Source organism: Schistocerca cancellata, chromosome 5 (assembly GCF_023864275.1).
Source record: "Schistocerca cancellata isolate TAMUIC-IGC-003103 chromosome 5, iqSchCanc2.1, whole genome shotgun sequence".
Taxonomy (NCBI): Eukaryota; Metazoa; Arthropoda; class Insecta; order Orthoptera; family Acrididae; genus Schistocerca; species Schistocerca cancellata.
Window position 1 is genome coordinate 621352835 of NC_064630.1, and position 24969 is coordinate 621377803.

At 40.4% G+C, this 24969-nt stretch overlaps 1 protein-coding gene across 2 annotated transcripts in view; it reads left to right on the forward strand.

Annotated features, from left to right (window-relative positions):
• Positions 1-24969, forward strand: part of LOC126187716 (saccharopine dehydrogenase-like oxidoreductase) — a 118424-nt gene that overhangs the window by 37759 nt on the left and 55696 nt on the right. The window contains exon 2 of one of the 2 annotated variants that reach the window (XM_049928959.1): positions 5024-5206. In XM_049928959.1, coding sequence (XP_049784916.1) covers positions 5024-5206 — 183 coding nt within the window. The remainder of the gene's footprint in view (positions 1-5023; positions 5207-24969) is intronic. The other variant, XM_049928960.1, reaches the window with a different exon arrangement.

Here is a 24969-nt window from a genome sequence, read left to right on the forward strand (position 1 = left end):
GGAATATTTGCCTTGGGCATCTGTAAGGGATTTAGATATGTACGCCACTGGGCATTCTGATCCATCCGGTAGACAGTGTGAAAGGGCAGCCCCAACATCATAGTCTGAGGTGTCTGTAACCAAGAGGAGAGGAAGGGAGGAGTTATATGGCATGAGACACTCCATGAGTCCACCTTCCGTTTTAAGGTTTGGAAAGGCAATTCACAAGCCGGGGGCCAATGAAAAGGCATATTCTTTAAGCATAGGTGATGGAGGAGCGCCGCAACGCGGGCGGCAGAGGGAATGAACTTTTTATAGTAAGCAATTTTACCCAGGAAAGACCGCAATTGGTGGACATCACGTGGATGAGGAAGGGCCGCTATAGCGACGATGTGGGAGAAGGTAAGTGATATGGCATCATGGGAAATGATGTGACCCAGGTAGGAGATAGCAGGTTGAAAAAAGGAGCATTTAGCAAGGTTGCATTTTAGGCCCACAGTCCGCAGGTGCAGGACAATTGTCGCAGATGGCTGAGATGTTCATCCACGGTATGGCCGGTGATGACGATGTTGTCGAAGTAGTTGATACAACCTGGCGTATCCCGCAAGAGCTGTTCCAAGTAAAGCTGAAAGATGGCTGGTGCACAAGTGATGTCATACATGAGGCGGTTCAACTGAAACAGCCCAAACAGTGTGATGATGATGGCCAAGTGAGTAGAAGGCTCATCAAGAGGTATTTGGAGGTAGGCCTCGGCAAGATCGATCTTCGAAAAAAATTTTCCACCTGTGAGCTTGGAGAACAGGTCCTCGGGACACAGGAGGGGATAGTCTTTAACCTGTAGCTGAGGGTTAAGCGTAGCCTTGAAGTCAACACAAACTCAAAGACGCCTCTCTGGTCTTTTGAGGATGAACAAGGGTGTCGCCCACAAACTGTAACAGACTGGACTGATAACTCCTTCTATGGTGAGACGGTCCAATTCTTGTTAAAGAGGATGCTGGAGGGTGTGGGGAACCTGCTGGGCCCAGAAGTACTTTGGGCAGGTAGATGGTTTCAGCTGGAGCAACACATGAAAATCTTGAGCACAACCGATGCCCAGTGAGAAGAGGTTGTGGAATTCCATGCACAAGTTATCAACTGCCGGCAATGGAACCTGGGAAGACACCAGATGAACATTGTCATTGATGATGAAGCAAAGGCACAGAAGGCATCCAACCCGAAGAGATCCACCATGGCCTCATTGTTGGCCACAAGGAATGTAACTTTCCAGCGAACTATTTATACAGGACGGAAGCCGTGAACTGACCCAAGAGGGCAATCCCGTGCTTATTATAATAAGTAAGGAGGCGCCGAGGTGTGGACGCCGGGGGTCACCACAATCTTTGCACAAGAGGAACAGCTGATCAGTGAGACCGCTGTTCCAGTATCCATCTGCATCTGCAATGGCTGACCATTGACCTAAATGTCAATCATCAGTTTGGAAGATCCTGAAAACTGCACCTGATTGATATCCATGAGGATAGGTCCCTGACGGTCATTGGTTGGATGAGGAGTGGGCTGTCAAGATTGGCAGACCGAACTGACATGTCTGTTATAGGTACACACTGCACAATACGCCTACTTGTCAGGGCAGTCTTCCCGTGCATGGTTCTTAAAGCACGGGCAGGACGGCAGCCGGAGGGGCTGGCGGCGCTGGTGAGGGTGCAGGGGCCTCTGTGCACTGACGGCCTGCGCCGGACCTGCGAAGCCGTCTGAGGGTGCGAATTCCTGTACAGGGTGGCTGTCCTGTTGATGCTGTGCAGAACAGGATGGTTGGTGCCAGCCATTGGAATGGATAGTGGCAACGTCTTCGACCTCCACCTTCGATGGTCGGTGCCAGCCATTGGAATGGATAGTGGAAATGTCTTCGACCTCCACCAGCGATGTGATGGGCTCTGAGGCACTGTAGTCGTGGAGGGCCACTTCCGCCCAGGATTCCAAACACTTGTTTGGCGCTGTAGAGACTTCGTACTTAAATGCTAGATCAATGATCTGGTTGAGAGTAGGATTGTCGACTCGGAGGGCGTCGTGCCGGAAAGCCACATCAGGGGCGGCGTGGATGAGGTGATTGCAGAACATCTTCTCCATGTAAGATTCTTTGGAGACTCATGTGTTGAAGTGACATTTCCGGCTGAGACCTAGCATTTCCGCCGCCCACTGGTGATAGGATTGGCCAGCCTTCTTGCGACACTGGTAGAATTCGATACGAGCAGCCAACATGTGGAACCGTCATTGGTAGTAAGCCGCGAGAACCTAACAAATCTGGGAGAAAGTCAAAGAATCCGGAGGTCGAAGTTGGGAGTTTCATCAAAAGAACATACACTTTGGACTGGTTCCAGGACAAAAAGTAGGAACGACAAACAGCCTCTTGGATAAACTGGTGGATCTGAAAATGCTGCTGGTGCCGCTTCTTGTATGTTTCTAAGTCTTCAGCATCCTCGTTGAAAGCGGGAAACGGCGGGGGTGGCGAAACTGTGTGGTTTTGCAAGAGTTCCACAAATAAACATTCCTGTGTATCCTGAGATTCCTTGCAAAACTGTTGAAAACCTAGTAGTAAGTTGTGCACATTTTGGGCCGGCTGCTGAAGTACAACTACTGCCATGGGGAAGACACATGCAGGCGCCAACTCGTCGCCACTTGTGTGTGACTGACAGTTCGCAATTTTTCACAAACACAAGTTATATTTATGTTAGTTTACACATTTGATGACTGAACAACAAAAGAAAGGTAACAATAATGAAGACAGTAAAAGTCTCCTAATTGAGGCAAACAAAAGTTCACTTCTACTTTTCCACAAAGGTTCGTGGTAACACACACACATCTTAGTAAAAGTCCAATTCAGAGACGAAGCCGTAATCTTCAGCGGTCGAAGTCCACGAGGTAATTCATAATGTTCGAATACAATATACAGGGTTATTACAAATGATGGAAGCGATTTCACAGCTCTACAATAACTTTATTATTTGAGATATTTTCACAATGCTTTGCACACACATACAAAAACTCAAAAAGTTTTTTTAGGCATTCACAAATGTTTGATATGTGCCCCTTTAGTGATTCAGCAGACATCAAGCCGATAATCAAGTTCCTCCCACACTTGGCGCAGCATGTCCCCATCAATGAGTTCGAAAGCATCGTTGAAGCGAGCTCGCTGTTCTGGCACGTTTCTTGGTAGAGGAGGTTTAAACACTGAATCTTTCACAAATAACCCCACAGAAAGAAATCGCATGGGGTTAAGTCGGGAGAGTGTGGAGGCCATGACATGAATTGCTGATCATGATCTCCACCACAACCGATCCATCAGTTTTCCGATCTCCTGTTTAAGAAATGCCGAACATCATGATGGAAGTACAGTGGAGCACCATCCTGTTGAAAGATGAAGTCGGGGCTGTCGGTCTCGAGTTGTGGCATGAGCCAATTTTCCAGCATGTCCAGATACACGTGTCCTGTAACGTTTTTTTCGCAGAAGAAAAAGGGGCCGTAAACTTTAAACTGTGAGATTGCACAAAACACGTTAACTTTTGGTGAATTGTGAATTTGCTGCACGAATGCGTGAGGATTCTCTACCGCCCAGATTCGCACATTGTGTCTGTTCACTTCACCATTAAGAAAAAATGTTGCTTCATCACTGAAAACAAGTTTTGCACTGAACGCATCCTCTTCCATGAGCTGTTGCAACCGCGCCGAAAATTCAAAGCGTTTGACTTTGTCAGCGAGTGTCAGGGCTTGTAGCAATTGTAAACGGTAAGGCTTCTGCTTTAGCCTTTTCCGTAAGATTTTCCAGACCGTCGGCTGTGGTACGTTTAGCTCCCTGCTTGCTTTATTCGTCGACTTCCGCGGCCTACGCGTGAAACTTGCCCACACGCGTTCAACCGTTTCTTCGCTCACTGCAGGCTGACCCATTGATTTCCCCTTACAGAGGCATCCAGAAGCTTTAAACTGCGCATACCATCGCCGAATGGAGTTAGCAGTTGTTGGATCTTTGTTGAACTTCGTCCTGAAGTGTCGTTGCACTGTTATGACTGACTGATGTGAGTGCATTTCAAGCACGACATACGCTTTCTCGGCTCCTGTCGCCATTTTGTCTCACTGCACTCTCAAGCGCTCTGGTGGCAGAAACCTGAAGTGCGGCTTCAGCTGAACAAAATTTTATGAGTTTTTCTACGTATCTGTAGTGTGTCATGACCATATGTCAATGAATGGAGCTACAGTGAATTTATGAAATCGCTTCAATCATTTGTAATAGCACTGTATGTCCCAGACTCCTGCCACATATCAATGTTAATTATATGGTCTTGTAATTTAGTGGAATACTCCTACTACTTTTCTTAAATATTGGTGTGACCTGTGCAAGTTTCCAGTCTTTGGGTATGGATCTTTCGTCAAGCGAATGGTTATGTATGATTGTTAAGTATGAAGCTACTGTACAGCATTTTCTGAAAGGAACCTAACTGTTATACAGTCTGGACTGGAAGACTTGCCTTTGTTAAATGATTTAAGTTGCTTCACTACTCTGAGGATATCTACTTCTACGTTACTCATGTTGGCAGTTGTTCTTGATTCGAAAATCTGATCTTAGTTCTTTGATAACAGTTCTTGCAAGGCATGGGTGAGCATTGTGTCCAGTTGCTTGCACTCATGGAAAAAATAGTTTATTATTTAAATAATAAGGTTTAATGAGCACAGAGTCTGCAAAATACCAAAGTAAAAATTGCATTTATAACTGAAATCTGCCAGACTCATAACTTTTAGTTTTTTGAATATTAGAAAACTTTCATAGAAAATAAATTTAATTAATACATTGAGTTTCAACAATCAGTTTATTTTGGTATTAACAGTGTGATATATGATGTTTCTTTTTCTAGTAGCCCCGTTACCTGTATCAGAAAAACTGTCATATTCCAATTGTATTTTATAAAAAGCATTACGTTCAAACAAATGTTATAAGATAATAATATATTTGCAAGTCACTTCAATTTTTTTTCTCATTAGTGTTAAAAATTTTCAGCAGGATCAGTTGAAGGAGAAAAACTGGACCTTGTTATATTTGGTGCCAGTGGCTTTACTGGAAAATATACTACTGAAGAAGCTTTAAGATTATCGAAAGTAAATGATGGTTTTACATGGGGAATAGCTGGTAGGAGCTCTAAGAAGTTAAAGCAGATTTTAGATGATATCAGTAAGAAAACAGGTATGTACCTTAAAAAATCAGAGAAGTTATGTAATGATGCCATATCTGTTGCCTCCACGATTACAGTTATCATTAAATAATAAGTCTTTAAGATAAATACATTTTTTATTTATTTTTTCTCAAGACTATTAATTTGAAAATATAATCCAGTATTCATTTAGCATTAATTACACTATAAATACAAAACGGTCTCCAAAACAATTGACATAATAAAAAGAATCTATTTCTAACTGATATTAGATAAATGTTTTGTCAGTGTTGAGTGAACGTGGCACCTGTTTGTTTCATTGCACTGAAAGAGCAAGTTGGTATATTCTCAATAATAACCAGTGCTGAAAATTTTAATTCTTACCTCACTAGTAATGCACCGTCTACCCACTGTGACAATCTATAGTGTGCATCTACATCCACACTCTGCAAACCATAGTGGAGAGTATTTCCCATTGTACCATGTTCCATTGGTGTTTGAAGCACAGAAAGAATGACTGCTTTAATGACTCTGTGTGTGGTGTCATTAGTCTCATTTTGCCTTCATGGTCCCCCTGGGATTGATACATAGCGATCTGTAGTATGTTTCTAGGTTGCTCAGTTAAAACATTTTTTTGAAACTATGTAACTCGTAATATAATTGTCCCACACATCACCATAAAATTCCTCTTAGTCTGGTTGTTTTTTATAAAAACCTTGAGAGGCATAAGATATACAAATGAAGAACCTTTTAATTATCTTGATTTTTCTCTTCTCGTTTTTGGCTCTAATTCTTGTTATGTCTAGGGGTACATTCTTGAGGCTATAATTTTTATAACGTTCTGGGTTCCTGAAGATGAAATAACTGATGAAGATTTGCCTATTGCTATGAATATTTTTTTTACTTTATCCCAGTCTTCTAATTCACACTGACTTTACAAATTTTACTTCTGTCATACCAAAAGTTACATTATAAGCAACACATTCAAAAACACATCTGATTCCATCAGAGGCATGCCCACTACTAATACTTACATTCTGCGGTACTCATACAATTCCAAAATGTTTACAAAGCGAAAGAGTTTACATACTTTTTGCCAAAAGAAGAATCTTCACAGAAATGTTTAATTATCTTGTAAATTAATCCAGAAATATATTTAATAATTAGAATTAGATTGTGCAATTAATAATATGATTTTTAAGTGTGCTTGAATTTTCATAATTTCAAATATTTTTGAAAGAAGAGTAATTTTAACTGTTAGTACATATTGATTATAACACATTAATTTCTTTTTATACATTTCAGCCTGAAATATAATACTTTGTATACAAAATTGTATGAACTTCATTCAGACAGACAGCTGATTTAATATTCACCCATACAAGAATCAATATATACATGGTATTGGTTATTTCTATAAAAAAAGGTAATGTTAGAGTACAGTGACCCATTATAACCTTCACAGGATAATTGGTGTCTACCTTCAAGTGTCTATCAGTTTGGTTTTTCAGAATTTCTATGATGCTCATCCCTGATTCAAGCAAACTGGAGCCCATTTATGCTGCCCTCCTTCATAAATATTCAATATCCCTTGCTAATCCTACTTTTTTTGTGTGTCCCATATACTTGAGCAATATTCTAGGGTGAGTCACTTTGTAAGCAATCTCTCTTGTATACTGATAGCATTTTCCTAGTATCTTATCAGTGAACTGAAATGTCCACCTGCTTTAACTCCAACTGACACTATGTGATCATTCCATTTCATATCCACAAGAATTGTTACACCCAGGTATTTGTGTGAGTTAATTGATTTATGTTGTCTCTCATTGATATTTTTTGCCTTTTGTTTAATTCATTATTTTTTGTTTCTGGACATTTAAAGCAAGTTGCTAACCTTTGCATCACTTTAGAATCTTGAGATCTGCTTGGATTGACAGCATCATCGGCAAGAAGTCTTTGGTTACTTCACGGTAAATGATGACGGCCAAAACAGTTGCAGGCTAAAGATTTATTAATTAATTAATTAATAAATCTTTATCCTGCAACTGTTTTGGCTGTCATCATTTACCGTGAAGAATTTCAACAGTTGCTGTTTCAGCCATGTTTAAAATCTTGATCTTTGGTTTCTATTTATGTTGTCTTCCAGGTCATTAATATATTTCATGAAGTTACTTCTGTATCTGTTGATGAATCTTCTTTCAAAATAGCATGCTGTGCCCATCTTAGCAAGAAGTCCAGTCAAAAAATTCATTTGATACCTCGGCAAGATAGTACTTGCTGACAAGGGTAGCATACCACTAAAGTAATTACCAATTTTGCTCATCTTTAGCACAGCTGTAGTACATATGGGGATGTTACAAATGATGCTCTAATATGATGCACTTCTCCAGCATTTTCAAGGAATTGAGGATCAAAGTTTTATACCATATGAGAACACCAACTGTCAAGCAGTTACATTAGTACAACCGGCTAAGGTAGCAAACTAGAAATCTGCCTGTACTGATTCTAATAATTAGTTATGTAGGATTTTGAAGAAAAATGTGCGTATCGGCATTTTAAACCCAACAGTATAGGAGATTTGCTGCTGATCTATCCATGGTATGGCCTCACGTCATTGATAAATGGAAGGAAGTTTTGGAGAATATTAACTCTGTTTGCACCTCTGTCCACATTAAACTCACCAACCAGCAACAGTATCTGTATTTTGATAGCTGTCATCCCTTTTACACCAAAAAATTCCTCCCATACAGCCTGGCCATCCAGCGATGCCATATCTGCAGTGACAAGAATTCCCTTCCCTAGCATGCTTCAGGTCTCACCAAGGCCTCCACTAACTGGCACTATCACCCAGACCTAGTCTGCAAATGGATCTCCCATCATATTTCCCCTCACATCCCCAATCTTCCCACCACCTTCAAGAATCAGCCACAAGGGAGTGCTCCTTTCATCACCTAATACAACCCTGGACTGGAACAATTGAATAACATTTTTTGCCAGGGCTGATTACCTATCATCACACCCTGAAATGGTGGACATTCTACGTGAGATCCTTTCCACCCTTCCTGTAGTGGTGTTTCATCACTCACCCAACCTCCACAACATCCTGGTCCATCCGTATGCAACATCAATCCCAGCCTCTTGTCACAATAATTATATTGCTGTGAAAGACCAAGGTGCAAGACTGGCCCAATCCACCCACCCAGCACTCCCTATTCCAGTCCTGTCACAGGCTTATCCTACCCCATCACAGTCTGGGCCATCTGTGAAAGCAGCCATGTCATTTACCAGCTCTATTGCAATCATTGCACAGCTTTTTATTTTGGTATAACTTCTATTTAGGTGTCCACCAGGATGTACAACCACTGCCAAACTGTGGCTAAGAGCTAAGTAGACCCCCATGTGGCATAACATGGTTGATTTCAATGGCCACTTCATTACCCGAGCTATCTGGATGCTCCCCTCCACAACAAGCTTTTCTGAATTGTGCAGATGGGAGTTACTCTTACAACACATTCTCCACTCCCAAAATCATCCTGGCCTCAACCTATGGTAATATACTGTCCCCACACCCTCCACCCAACAGTTTCCACCCCCTCTGTCCTATCAGTGCCTCTCTGTTCTCATCTCCCACCTTCTTTGTGTGCTACTCTGTTCCAGTGCACCTGCCCATATTTCCCCACTCCTCTCCTTTTTCACTCTGTTTTCCCCACCTCCCTACCCCACAGCCTCCCGATGCTGTGCCTGTTGGCAGTTTAGTACCTGCACACTCTGCTAGGCAACGCTTCTTTCTCATCTCACCCATACACTTCTATCCCTTCCCCTCCCCCCCCCTCCCCCTGCCTCCAGTTTTTAGCTTCCATTCAATGTGACAATTGCATTATGTTCAAAATTGTCAGAGTTGGCAGTTATGTGAGTGTAAGGTGTGCTTCCCTGTGAGAATAAATGGTGTGTGTGTGTGTGTGTGTGTGTGTGTGTGTGTGTGTGTGTGTGTGTGTGTGTGTGTGTGTGTGTCTCTTCCTTTTTCTAAGAAAGGTTGTGGCTGAGCCGGTTCTAGGTGCTTCAGTCTGTAACCGCGTGGCCGCTACAGTTGCTGCCTCGGGCATGGATGAGGTTAGTTAGGTTTAAGTAGTCCTAAGTTCTAGGAGATTGATGACCTCAGATGTTAAGTACCATAGTGCTCAGAGCCATTTGAACCATTTTTGTTGTGGCTGAAAGCTAATGTGTGTCTTTTAATTGTGCCGGTCTGCAGCTTAATGTGTTATCTTTATAGTAAGTAGCAATCTGTCTTTTCCTTACAGTGTTGAAGGTTTTGTTAGATGCATTACAATAAATTCCATAAGAAATCATTAGCACTTTTTTGTTGTGCACTGCAGAAAGGTGGCATTATTCCATTGTGATTATCATTGAAAATAATTTATGTTGGCTTAAACTATTTTGTCTTTGAACAAATTTATACATATTGTAAACTGAAATAGACACACAATATATTTTAGTTACAAATTATATATTTTATTCAGTAGGTAAGGGTAATACGCAGTGTTCAAAAAATCTCTCTGCAGTGCTGTGTGATTGTTAGCCGCGCATGCCGTATGCCGCAATGAATATACTGAAATGGAACTCAGTGAAATACAAGTTATTAATTTATTGAATAGTCATTTTTACTTACAAATTTTCACATTAAATGTTGAAAGTGTCTCCCTGTTGTTGAATATACAATTCAATTAATCTAATCATGTTTCCAAACACAAGCTGTAACATTTCTTCTGTAACAGAAGCAGTGAAAGTGGATATTGCAGTTTTCAATTCATTAATGGATTTTGTACAGTTTTTATAGACAGTTGCTTTCACTGCACCCCAGAAGAAAAAGTCAGGTGGTATTAGGTTGTTAGGTGATTGTGGAGGCCAAAGTCCCTGTGAAATTATGCGATCACCAAAAACATCAGGAAGCAGTGACATTGAAACATGAGCTGTATGCACAATTGCTCCATCTTGTTGAAAATAACCATTCAGTATTTAACTTAACACAAGTTCTCCTATGAATGGGTACAGAATATTACTGCAGTATTGTTGTGTGTTTATTGTTTCATTGAAAAATATGGGTCCCACAAACCAACATCTAGAAATTGCAATCCAAACTCCTATTTTCACAGAATGAAGTGGTTCCTCATGAATACACAATGGATTTTCAGTACTCAACATACAAGAATTTTGCAAGTTCATGTACCCAGATAAATGAAACCACACCTCATTAGTGAAAAATGTTTCATTAAGAATATCCCTTCCATTTTGTTGAACAAAATTTTTGAACCATTGACAATAATTCAGTCTCTTACCATGATCAGTATTTTTTAGTTCTTGCATGACTGTCACTTTGTATGGGAAAATTTCTAATCTTTTCCTTACAGCTGTGTGGGCCTTTCCGACACTAACATCGATTTCCTGGGTGAGTTTTCTCACTGACTTGTTCAGACTCATGGACATTTTATTGGAAATATTGAGTAGTTTATCCTCAGACAAAATGCTAGGATGACCACTTCTTGGCACATCTGTCACTGAACCCATACTTCGAAATTTGTTAATCAAATCGCGCACAGTATTGTGATGTGGGAGTGTTGTCTCCGGGAAAACTGAATTAAATGTTTGATGAACTGAAGCTGTGTATTTTCTGCCAGCTTTGAAAACTTGTTCGACTAAAAACACACGTTCTTCAATGGTTACCATTTTAACAGTGACAGAAATGAAGAAAGGAACTAAACTTAAATGTTCGCATCAACACGTAACGACACACACCAATGATACTGCTGACACTGGCTGAGAGAAATGAAACAGTGGGATGTCGGGAGAGTTCACTTGAAGGGAAGTAACCCAGGCAGGCAAACAATCATACGGAACACGCAGCCAACAATCATACAGCACTGTGGAGAGACTTTTTGAACACCCCATACAATGACAACATGCTTTCTGTGCAACAAGAAATCTTGGTAAAGTTCAATATCATTAAATTTCAGTGGGCCTGTATCATTCTCTCTCTCTCTCTCTCTCTCTCTCTCTCTCTCTCTCTCTCTCTCTCTCTCTCTCTCTCTCCCTCTCCCCCCCCCCCCCTCTCTCTCTCTCTCTCTCTCTCTTTTTTTCTGTGTGTGTGTGTGTGTGTGTGTGTGTGTGTGTGTGTTTTGTAAGCATGGCTGATGGGTGGAATGTAATGTAGAAGATCTAGGGATCTAGTGTTGTCTTCTCCTTGGTCCAGGGTATAGATTTTCCAAAGCAATATGCTAGAGTGAGATTGGCCTCCCTAGTTTAGCTGACTGTAGACATAGAGCAGAAAATGGAACTTCCTCCTTATGAGTTTCCTTGTAATATAGCATCAGTGATTCATTCTTCACTAAATGAACTCATTATATGTTAAGCCATGACACTGGTTTGTTTGTGACTTTTTTCCTGCTTATTCAAGAGTCTTCATACACTTGAAGTCTTGAACTGACATTTCTGTTAAAAAGAAGCTTTCTTATTTATTGATTTTGAGATTATGGAGTGCCAATCAGCAGGAACAAAAGTGATCTTATGTCTTGTTTAAGATATTATGGACCCAAAATCTGAATCATTTGATAGTAGGAGTAACCACTCACCCTAAATGTATGGTCAATAATACCTATGTTATCACTGCTTTGCAGCAATTTCACAAGACAATTCAAGTTTTAAAGTTCTGTTCTGTCCTGTACAAGTGCCTCTATACCTGACAACATGTCTTGATGTTGAGGCTCTTGTAGTAATGTGTCTTGTAACACAAGAACATATTTCTTGTTAACCACATGAAACAATCATTTCATCCCGTATGTACCTAAAGCCCAAATTAGTCGATAGCTCATGATAGCCTTGGTTGTATAAGTACATGTTTCTTTTCTGATAAGCCAGTATGGGGAAAGGTGGAGAGTCAAAAGTAAAGGCATGAAACAATTTATTATTCTTTGACATATTTTGGATCTTATTTCATAGCTGTTTGAGCAACCTGTGCCCTTCAAAGATGAAGTTCATGTTGTGCTTCCAAGATCTTTTCTCCATCTCCATCTCCATCTTCATCTTCTAAAATGGACATCTGTATTTTGCACATTCCACATTTTAAACAGGGTACTTTGTGGTGTAAGTTGAAGCCATTACTGAAAGATCTGCAATAAATGGGCTCTTCAACAGGTAATATATTTTCATCTTTGTAGTACTCCTTGTATAAGTTGTACATAAGACATACACTAAGGGCAGGGGGAATGGTGAGGCATGCTTCCGGACAGCATTCATTCTCACTATAGTTGACATAATCGTCTTGAGAGATTCAACAACTGTTTGGATAATTCTCATTTATAGCTCCGTCTCAGCTGCACATTTTTAATTAAATTACATGTTTCAGTCACTCTGGGTCATCTTCAGATGCAAAACAAAGTAAAACTAAATGCACTTCAAAAGCACGCTTCAAGTCATAGTAATAAAACAGTGTTTGATGAGCATCTTCAAACACTGAAGCATGCAACTGGAACTAATGATTCGCATTTGAAAGTGTTTCACAATAAATCTAAAGGACACCTCCTGACAATGTTGGAAGAAACTGAGATTTTTACATGCCATCTGCAAGAGCCTGGCATAATTTCACTTTTATAATTTGTTTTATATTTTTACAGCATTATACTTTCAATGTTATTTGAAATTCATAATATTTAATGACACTTCATGCAATTCAAGGTCCTCAGCATAATCCCACTTCCGAATTTTTTGATCTGTATGTCTTTCACTATTTATACTTCAATTGTCCTAGACCTATACTTTTAATGTATTTACAAAAAAAAGTTTAACACAATTTTCGTTTTATACTTTCAGAGTAAGAACTTATGACTATATTCTTTCAAAGTGTCACGCTTTGAATACCTTCTGACATTAGTTCAGTTTTTGCTACTTTATTTCCTCTTTTGTACTCTACAATTTTTGTCTCCCTCTTACAGTTTTATGCATCCATTCTGCTATCTTAACAGGTTTTTTACATTATTGACTTTTAGCAATTTTAGTATAAGACCATATCTTGTTAAACCCATAGCATCACTGCCATAATCTCTCCCTTCACCCCCTGTCCATTCTGGCTTGCCCACAGCCCCCCCCCCCCCCCTGCCCCTCGCCCACTTTCTTTGCCTGTCAATCCGCCTTTCTCCATTTTATAATTTCACTATTTTACATACCCATTGTTCTACACCATTATGGTTTCATCAAGGATTTTATATAATTATATGCTATATAATTTCCATATGTCCTCTCCTGTTAAACTCATGACATCCCCACCACCCCCTTCCTGCTTCCTTTCCCCTCCCCCAATCAGTCTCAGTTCATTTCCTCTTGACACCTCCAAACCCCCTCCATCTGTACCACCAACATGTAGTAAGTAATGACGACAGTTGTAAAACAAAGTACTCTGATATACGGTTCTGAGTAGACAAGACACGCTGCTGACACAACTACATAAGTAAATTCTACATTTATGTACAATTACTGTCTTAAATGAAAGAAAAATTTGGAGTAGGAATTAAAATCCATGTAGAAGAAATTAAAACTTTGAGGTTTGCCGATGACACTGTAATTCTGTCAGAGACAGGAAAGGACCTGGAAGAGCAGTTGAATGGAATAGACAGTGTGTTGAAAGGAAGATATAAGATGAACATCAACAAAAGCAAAACGAGGATAGTGGAATGTAGTCAAATTAAGTCGGGTGATGCTGAGGGAATTAGATTAGGAAATGAGACACTTAAAGTAGTAAAGGAGTTTTGCTATTTGGGGAGCAAAATAACTAATGATGGTCGAAGTAGAGAGGATATAAAATGTGGACTGGCAATGGCAAGGAAAGCGTTTCTGAAGAAGATAAATTTGTGAACAGTGAGTATAGATTTAAGTGTCAGGAAGTCGTTTCTAAAAGTATTTGTATGAACTGTAGCAAAGTATGGAAGTGAAACAGGGACAATACATAGTTTAGACAAGAAGAGAATAGAGGCTTTCAAAATGTGGTGCTACAGAAGAATGGTGAAGATTAGATGGATAGATCGTGTAACTAAAGAAGAGGCACTGAATATAATTGAGGAGAAGAGGAATTTGTGGCACAACTTGACTAGAAGAAGGAATTGGTTGGTAAGACATGTTCTGAGGCATCAAGGGATCAGCAAGTTAGTATTGGAGGGCAGCATTGGGGGTAAAAATCATAGAGGGAAACCAAGAGAGTAATACACTAAGCATATTCAGAAGGGTGTAGGTTGCAGTAGATACTTTGAGATGAAGAAGCTTGCACAAGATAGGGCAGCATGGAGAGCAGCATCAAACCAATCTCTGGACTGAAGACCACAACAACAACAACAACAACAACAACAGTCTTATCTACTTATTGTAAAGTATTGGATGGTACATACTTACTTTTAATTTAATTCAGTGTGATCACAACATATAATTTAATTTAAAAAGTGCAACTGAGACAGAACAGTAAATGAGAATTATCTTAATCTAAACATTTGCTTGGCAATGGCCTTACCACAGTGGATACACCGGTTCCCGTGAGATCACCAAAGTTAAGTGCTGTCGGGTGTGGTCGGCACTTGGATGGGTGACCATCCAGGCCGCCATGCACTGTTGTCATTTTTCAGGGTGCACTCAGCCTTGTGATGCTAATTGAGGAGCTACTCAACCGAATAGTAGTGGTTTCGGTCAAGAATACCATCATAACGACTGGGAGATCGGTGTGCTGACAACACGCCCCTCCTATCCGCATCCTCCACGGAGGATGACACGGCGGTCGGATGGTCCCGATGGGCCACTTGTGGCCTGAAGACGGAGTGGTTTTTCTAAACATTTGCTTAATCACACAAGACGATTGTGTCAACTAAATTGAAAATGGTGCCTAGTCTGGCGGTGAGACACTGTTTTATTTAACTTGAGTAAAATTAATGAAAACCGTTGTAAAATTATATTTAACATAGAATACTTACATAAAAATATAATTCCCAGGGTGTGCAAAAGTTAAAATCATGAATAAAAAAGCAATAGCTCATGCAATTACAAAAAAAGTGAAATTATGTGGGTAAAAGCAGAAATTAGGGAAACCTACAAGAACAAAGATGTATTAAATGATCACTTATACTTTTTCACTTAAATATAGCTAAAACTCATTCTTCACAGTTAGAAAGTCTATGTACATTAATTAATAATAGAATGGACAATGAAAGAACAAAAATAATTGCAAGGCATCATAAAAAAATATTGTGTATGGCAGATGGAAGGAAATATGGAAACAATACTGTGCCTAAAAACCATGAGTTCTTCAACAAGCTCATTAATTTTACAGATATTCCTCTTACAGTTAATGAGACATCTTTCCATGAAGAGGCTTAAACTATAATCCCAAACCAACATTAGGACATAAAGAGAATTATAGCAGACATCAAATGCACTAGTGATTTAGCAAGGCTTCCCATTCATAAACAGAATGACCTTCCTGTCGAAGTCACTAGCTTGTTAAAAACACAGTTTCATCAAAAATTAGCTGTAATAATGAAAGTTGGATTATAAATAATTTGAATTTAATTTTTTTTTAATTCATATTATTTAACAATACTTCATGCAATTTGAGGTCCTCAGCATAATCCCACTTTCATAATTTTATGATCTTTATGTCTCTCACTATTTATAAATCATTGGTCTAGGCCTATACTTTATGTATTTGACAAAAAAAAAGTACAATTTTTGACTGTATACTTTTAACGTTTCACACTTTGAACATCTTCAGACACTAATTCAGTTTGTGCTATTTTATTCCGGTTTTACACATCCATTGTGGTATCTTAACAGAAGGTTTTTTATATTATTGAATTCTTGCATTTTTGGTATAAGACTATCTCTTGTTAAGCCCATAGTATCCTTGCCACAATCTCCCCCCCCCCCCCCCCCCGTCACCCTTGCCTTCTTTGCCTGCTCTCAAGCCCCCTTCAGTCCATTTTATAATTTCGTTATTGTATTTCATTTATATTTTAAATACCCATTGTTCTACACTATTAGTGTATCAATGAGAATTTATATAATTATAGCATGACCTCTCTTGTTTAACTCATGAGATCCCCACCACCCCTCCCTGCTTCTTTCACCTCCGCCATTCGGCCTCACTCCATTTCCCCTATGCCCCTTCCCACCTATACCTCTAACATATACCTATTTAAAACACTGATTTCAGTTCCAAAACACAGCACTCTGATAAGTGGTTCTGAGTTGACAAGACTGGTAGCAGACACAACCTCATAGGTAAATTCTACATCTATGTACAGTTCTTGTCTTTTCTACTTATCATAAAATATTAGCTGATACATATTTAGTTATTTAAGACCTGAAGATGATGCAGAATGATCAACACTTGTAATATAATTTAAAATGTGCAACTGAGGCAGAACAATAAATCAGAACTATCTTGACATTCATTCTCTCATTAGAGACTTCATTCTGTCATTAGAGATTTTATTCATTGATGCCGTACTTCCTAGCTTATCTGATCCTGGAAATACTTTCAATTTCTTAATAGCTCTGGTCAACTGTGAATCTGAAATTTTGGATGTTTGAAGGCAATATCTTTTGCATATTTCAACACTAGTTCCATCAACTTGAATGTAAAACTGATTACTTGTTGACTTTGGCAATCTTGATCCATCTTTAGGACTTCTAAATTCAAGGCTCATTTGCTAAATCAACCCACGTAGAAATGCATTCTGATAAGAAAAAGAAGCTAATTTCCAAAATTTTTCTGCTGAATTTCTATATTACACTTCTTGTACCTTTTCTAGACGTTTTGACCTGCAGTTATAGCTTGTGTTACTGAATTTCTTTTTAGAAACTATTCCCCCCCCCTTATTTTCATATGCTGTGCCAGAATTTCTTTACTTCTTCCTCTCTTGCTTTTTACTCTCATGTTTCTGTCTCATTCTACTTCATTTAAGAAATTTGTGTTTTGTTTTTTCAGCTTCTTGTACTGCAACCAAGAAAACAAATGTATCAGAATGTTATGCTTTTTTTTACATATATATCTCAAAGGACAACATGGTATTGTGAGATGGTCAGATAATATTATGTATTTATAAAATGTTAAACTTACCTGAAGAGTCAGACATTTCAGACTCTGATGGTTCCTGGTCATCATTAGATCTTGCATTCTCCAATGTACTGGGTTCAGTATTCACATCTTCATCAGATTGAGGGTCCACTATAATCAACATAAAATGTACAGCAAATCCTACATATGTAGAAACTCACACTTCACAAACATTTAGAGGATTAGTGGTGTAAGTCTGACTAGCACTAGATTGGATGCTAACAAAGCGACTGTTTCATTCACCCCTGAAACTGCTACTGCTGCCAATGGATGTATGAACTAAACTAGGACCTACATCACTCTTCTTTTTAACAGATCTGCATCTTTAACAGATCTGCATTGTCTTATAGTACTTAAGTAAAACAACTTAAAAGTGTGACTGACATCCCTTTGGCTTTAACCCTCTCACTTATGATATTGTGAATCTTTCATTTCTACAGACTTGTAATATGCGTGTTATGGAACTTGGACTTTTTATATCTTTTGTAAATGTTATCTACACTTCTGCACATTCATATTGTGACACAAAACTGCTTCAACTCTCTGCCAGAGTTTCAGTAGTAGCAACTGCTGAGCAGTTGTATGGCAGTCTCTCAGCAATTTGGAAGTAAATGGTGCGGTGGGTAGAATGCCTGAAGATCATGCTGGCCAGGGCAGCAGTTAAATACCCTCTTTATCAAGACTGGACAAGGCAGTATGGACAGAAAAATAATGTCATGGAGTCATTGATGATAGGGCATAATCCCCAATCTTAACATGTCAGAAATGTACATCTGTTGTCCAAATTTTGGACTGTGCGGACCAGAGATGATAGTCTTATATACCCAATGGCAACCCATGCCATCACACCAGGTGCTGAGCTCTAATGGTAATTACAAATTCATTCTGCAAATGGTTCAATCCCCTAGTTAGCTCTATACATAGATATGTCTATTTTGACGTGGTTCACAGACCTGGGATTTGTCTGAGAGGACAACATGATTCCTCTCCTGTGTCCAGTGCCATTGGGTATACCACTGTCAGTGGACCTCTCTCTTCTACTGCATCAGGGGACATCACAACAATGATCACCACACTGAAAGTTCATGGTGCTCCATACAAAGTCACCCTGTCTGTGTGGATATTTGGCTTACTGCAAACATGCCCATTTTCGGGCTCAGGTGTGTGATGTGGCTGTTCAATCCTGTACAGCCAAACAAATAACATGTCTGTCCTCTTGGGTTCTATTCTGACACAGCTGTTGAGTGTCGAACTTGGTCCTCATGAAATGATTGATTCCATATTCGTAGCAAAGTCTGCGATTTCGGCTATAGGCCATGACCCTGCTACTGCAAAGTTTCAAAACATTTTGATAAATATTTCTCTTTTTTCAGTGATGAGTAACACCATCTTCTTATAAACAACCAACATTCAAATGTGGTTTCTGGATGAGAAATCTTTGGGAGGACGATGGTTCAAACCCACATCCAGAATCCTGATTTAGGTTTTCTGTGATTTCCCTAAATCACTTAAGGTAAATGCTGGGATAGTTCCTTCAAAAGGGCATGGCTAATTTCCTTCTCTGACCTTCCCTAATGTGAACTTGTTCTCTGTTCCTAATGACCTCATTATCAAAAGGATGTTAAACAGTTATCTTCTCCTCCTCCTGCTCCTCCTGGATGAGAATTCCTTTAGGCTAGTGTTTTATTGGACTGGTTGTCAGAGACCTGACAGTTTTATGAAGAAAAAGAAACTAAACCAAAGCATGTTGGACAGACATCTCATTTCATGAGATAAGGGAGCAGAAGGTGCAATAATGAAGGAGAAAAAATTGTGTAAGAATATTAATTAGTGGCCAAAATTTAACATCACCACCAAGTACAGTCCAGACAATAGCTGAAGAGCCCTGTAACTAGTTCACAGGAAATAGTTAAAATCTTAATCTCACAAAGACATAATTTCCACAATTCAAAGTACTTTTTATTTGTGGTTCATAATGGAGTTCCATACTCTGGTGTAAATGTCTTCAACAAACTACCATCAGTAGTAAATCAAGATACTTGGAATCCACACATATTCAGAAAAGGAATCTAACCAACCATTCCTACAAATGTGTATAATTTTTATTCTCTGAGAAATATCATTGTGGTCAGATAAGTATGAGGCAATGATCATAAAGATGATAAATAGTTGCTTGTTCTAATTCCTTACTTTGTTAGATAAAAATATATTGGATACATTTAAGGATAGAAATATGAGTAAAAACAAACACATAACAAATAGCTGCACAATTTTTAAAACCAATTACAACAGTCCAGAAAAAAAGTTTGCAGAAGCCACAGTGTGACGTCAAAAAATGTGAAGAAAGTCTCCATTTAGTGCCTCATAAACATAATAATTGCCAATGAATGGTCTATGAATGATGATTTGTAACTACCGGACCCTCACAACAAAAGTTTGACAAATTTAATCGTCAAAATAAATTGCTCTAACACATTAGAGCAACAGATAGAACCTTAAAAGCCTTTACAATTAAAACATTTCCTCACTGTTAAAAACCAGAACACTTGGAAGTAAGGCAATATGTAAATATTTTAAGTGACTTTTTTGTTATCTAACAGTAAGGAAGTTAACATTTAGTTGTTATCCAGCACCAGTTCACCTTCATTGCCAATTCACTGATGATTATTAGGAAATGGCTGTGGTAATAACCACCCTGAATTCCACACAGAGCACCCCTCAGGGACTCTGCATTCGTTTGCTGAGTATGGGCTTGGCGACCCTGGGGTTCCTGAGGTGTGAACTGGTAAGTTCCACGAGCCCTCTGTCACCGTAAGCTCTGTGCTTGCTTGAGTGACCTTCATACAGCGCAGTGGTGGAATGTTTAGTGTTTTGGAGAATGGGGATCTTGGCTTCACCCCTTGGTCCCAAAGGTACACATACTATAAAAAAAACCCTCAACCTCAAGGTGTGCTACATGCTGCTGAGGTGAAGGACTCTTGAGGTAAAACAGTCTCTAGTGGGCAACCTATGAGGCACCTGCAGCCCCCCAGTTGTATAAGGCTTGTTCAGGCATGCAGGGCTCTGCCTGAGTGATGGTTGTTTCCCTAGTGTCTCATGGGATCCCTATGGAATGGTCTGATCAAACTACTACCCCTGATGGGACGGGTGTACCATCTGTACTGTCAGGTAATACCTACACCCACTACTCAAAGAGAGCTCGATTGGGCAGTCCTCCCAAATAGCAGTCTCAGAATCGTAGTAACAGGGCGTTAGTGTGTCATAAAACTTTCATTGAAATCAAGCAAATAGGGGGAACCTTTGAGAAGATCTCTCCTTCCTATATTCATAAGGCATTGGAAGGTATTGCTGGGTCTCTAAAAAAATGTCAAACGACTTCATAATGGAACACTTCTAGTTGAAACTGCTAAGTCAAACCAAATATCTAAGCTCCTGGGATGTAAAGCCTTAGATGACTACCCAGTCAAGGTTGAGTTGCATAACACCCTTAACTTTAGTAAGGGCGTGGTTACCTGCTCAGATATAATGGAGGTGGACCCTGCGGAGTTACATGAAGAATGAAAAAATATGGGTGTCATGGAAGTGCAGAACTATAGGAGGAGAGTCAATGGCAAACTGGAAAAATTGGCAACATTTCTACTCATGTTTAGTGCTCCGAAATTACCTGAACATATCCTTGCAGGCTATATCCGCCGTAAGGTTTGTCCATTTGTTCCTAATGCAACGTGATGCTGCAAATGTCAACAATTTGGCCATACCACTATGGGACGTAAGGGGAAGGCTGTGTGTGGCAGCTGTGGTGGCTTAGCTCACAAATTAGGCAATTCTTGCACACTTCTTCCAAAACGCGTAAACTGTTCCGGGGTTCACACAGTGTGGAACAAAAATGTGAGGTTTACAACGAGGAAAGGAAAAATCAGGAGTTGAACATAAAGAGATGCACACACTATGGTGAAGCTAAAAAAGCGTTCAGAGCTCTGCAACTACCAGTTTTTGCTACTTCTTTTGCATCAGCCCTTAAGATGCCAATCACTAAGTGTGTTGACTCCACACAAACTCAGACCACAGATTCACGTGTGAGCACATGCACTTGTTGATGTACCTGTGGGGGAAATGCTCCACTTGAAAATGAAGTTGTTCAAAAGCCATCAGCAACAGGCTTACCACCTAAGCCACATACCATTACCCAATATTAGAAGCCAGCTGAGCCATCCTCGGAACCCAGGCAACCCCCTCCTTTGCATCCTTTGAAAAGTAGTTCCAAGTCCAAGAAAGTGATAGTTAAACATTTGTATTGGTGAGCTCTTGAGGATATGGACTTCCAGTTGGAGGAACCGGAGAGCAAGGAATCGGCTAACATTCCCCCTGACCTCTCTGGTAAATCACTGCCTCCGAGGGAGGAACACAAGAACAACCATCACTAACCAATGGCTTCCACAGGGACTTCTGTGTTGCAGTGGAATTTGAATGGATATCACTCACATTTGGAAGAATCACAGCTATGGTCCAGTAGAAACCGTTCTGCACCTGCTTACAAGAAATGCATCTTAAAGTCACCGACACATATGCATTACAGGGCTCCCACGCATACAGGAAGGACGGTACTTCTGGAGACAGGGCTAAAGATGGAGTGGCTGTTTTCATTGATGATAGATGCCACTCCCCTCCTGTCCCTCTTACCACGGCCATGCAAGCAATTGCTGTGAAAGTTCTCGCTCCCTTTAATATCACAGTGTGTTCCTTGTACCTTCCCCCTAATGATGCTTTGGATGCAGATGCACTGGCAGAACTCTTCTGGGGGTGATTTCGATGTGCTATGGGGCTTGGCTACCAATTGCTCCAGGGATTTAATGATTGAGCGACTCGTCCAATCTGAGAATATCAGCCTTCTGAATGCATATCAGATGACACACTTTTCCACAGATACAGGGCCTTTTTCAGCCATTTACCTTTGTTTTTGTTCCCCTGCTATTGCAGACTCAGTGCAGTGGAAGGTAGCTCCAGATTTACATTCTAGTGACCACTTCCCAGTGTGGATCCGTCTGCTGACTAGGACGGTGGCTGACAGGAGACCACGCAGATGTATGACACAGAGGACAAATCGGTTACAGTACAGTCGACAGGCTACTTTAAAAGCAATTGTGCGCAGGAGGTGATGGCCCATATCACTTGTGAGATCAAACAGGCTGCCACAGAGTCCATCCCCTGGTCTAGTAACCAACTCAGATGACAGCCTGTACCTTGGTGGAATGACGAGTGTCAACTGGCAATTAGGGCCAGACGAACAGCTCTGCGGAACTTCTAACACTGTCTAACTACAGACAATATCCATACCTTCAGATCTGTGAGAGCACATGCGAGGTGAGTGATAAAAGAATGGAAGAGGGCTTCCTCGAGGGAATTCATGACTTCCATTATTCGGTCCACTTCCACTGCACAAGTTTTGGAATCAATAAGACAGATTTCAGGCAAGGGTAGTACATGTCCCCTTACAGCCTTGTCAAGTAATGGGGTCATGGTAGCTATGCCAGGAGACATGCTCAGGTTTTTGCTGAACACTTCTTTACTGTTTCTACTACATCATCCAGACAAGCTCCTGCTTGTCAGGTGTTCTGTAGGACTGCAGAGATGAGGGAGCTCAATTTCTTCTTGCATAATGAAGAAGTCCACAACCTTCTGTTCTCCATGTGGGAACTGGAATCAGCTTTGTCTGCAGCCAGAGACACTGCTCCATGACCTAATGAAATCCATTATGCCATGCTTTGTCATCTGTGCCCTGAAGCGAAGGACAGCTCCTCTCTTGTTTCAATCAGATCTGGTTCGATGGACAATACCCCAAGACTTGGAAGGAGACAATATTAATTCCATTCTGGGAACCAGGCGAAGACCATAGCAATCCTAATAGTTACCAGAGTGTCACCCTTACCAGTTGTATGGGTAAGATTCTTGAACACATGGTCAACTGCCACCTCGTCTGGCTGCTCGAATCCCGAGGTCACCTGAGCTGCTCCCAGTGCGGTTTCAGGCACTACCATTCCATCCTTTACAACTTAGTTCTACTGGAGATGGCAATACAGGAGTCCTTCTTATGCTGAAACCATTTCGTTTGTATGTTTTTTGACCTCAAAAAAGCATATGACACTACTTGGAGATAAAACATCCTTTGCCAACCTCATAAATGGGGACTATGTGGATGCCTGCCACTTTTTATCCAATCCTTTCTTGAGATATGGCATTTTCGATATCACATTGGTGATACCATGTCTGACTGCTATGTGCAGGAGAATGGGGTCCTCCAGAGCAGTGTCCTCAGTGTCACATTGTTTGCCACTGCTGTCAGTGTCATTTCCTCTGCAGTCAGGAACCCTGTCAAATGCTCTTTGTTTGTGGATGACTTTGCAATCTTCTACTCTTCCTCCAATCTTACAATGATCGAGGCAGCTACAGCTGACCATTGGGAGACTGGAAACCTGGACCAGGACAGCTAGTTTTTGGTTCTCACCCAAGAAGACTACATGTGTCACTTTTAACCATGCTCATCAGAGTTTTAACCAACTAGTGATCACTAAGGGGGACAATATTTTACATTTTCAAGACACTGTGTGCTTTTTGTTTTTATTATTTGACTCAAAACTGACTTGGCTCCCACACCCAAAGGACCTACAAACAAAGGGCTTTCAGTCATTAAATATTTTGAAATACCTTAGCGAAAAAGCATGGGGAGCTGACAGGTCCTGCCTCCTGCAGTTTTAGAGGGCATTTGTTTGATCACGCTTAGATTATGGCAGCATGGTCTATGGACTGGTTCACCCTTCCTACCTCAAGATGTTAGAAGCTATCCACCATGAGAGCATTCAGATATTGACTGGAGCCTTTCAGACCAGCCCATTTCAGAGCCTGTGTGCAGAGGCTGGTGAACCACCACTCTGGATTCGGTGATGTATCCTTTTGGCTAGATAGGCACTGAAAATCTCAGCGCCACCTCAGTCATTGATATTTATTTCAGTGGTCCAACCAATTTTTGAATGGCTGTTCAGGAATCGGCTCCATGTGACAAAGCCACTTGGTATACATGCTACGGACTGTCTCAAGGATCTGGATCTATCAGGCATCGAAATACATAGCTAGGAATGGAATGCATTGACACCTTGGCATCTCCAGAGACCTGGAGTGATTTAAGCTTGACACAATACATGAAAACTTGTACTCCAGATTTTAATTTTTACAACTTTGTTTTCATCCATATTAAGTACTTGCCACAGTTTTATCATTGTATATACAGATGGAGACCAGCAAGAGAATGCTCTCAGTTGTTCTGCTGTTTTCCTTGATAGGGTTTTTAAAGTGCACCTTCCAGAGCAATTTACAATTATGATATGGATTTATATGGCATTCTGATGGCCCTAGAGAGGCTTCACAGACATCACCATACAAGGTTTCTTGTCTGTTCAGACTCTCTTAGTGCACTGCAAGCACTTCACAAATGTGTCCAGTAGACCCACTGATTCAACTCATCCATGACTCTTTGCAGTGGCTGCAACACCATGGCAAGGAGGTGATCTTTAGCTGGAAACCAGGCCACATTGGGATACAGGGCAATGACATGGCTGACATAGCCACCAAGGAAGCATGTTGGCATGGTGCTGCCCATCA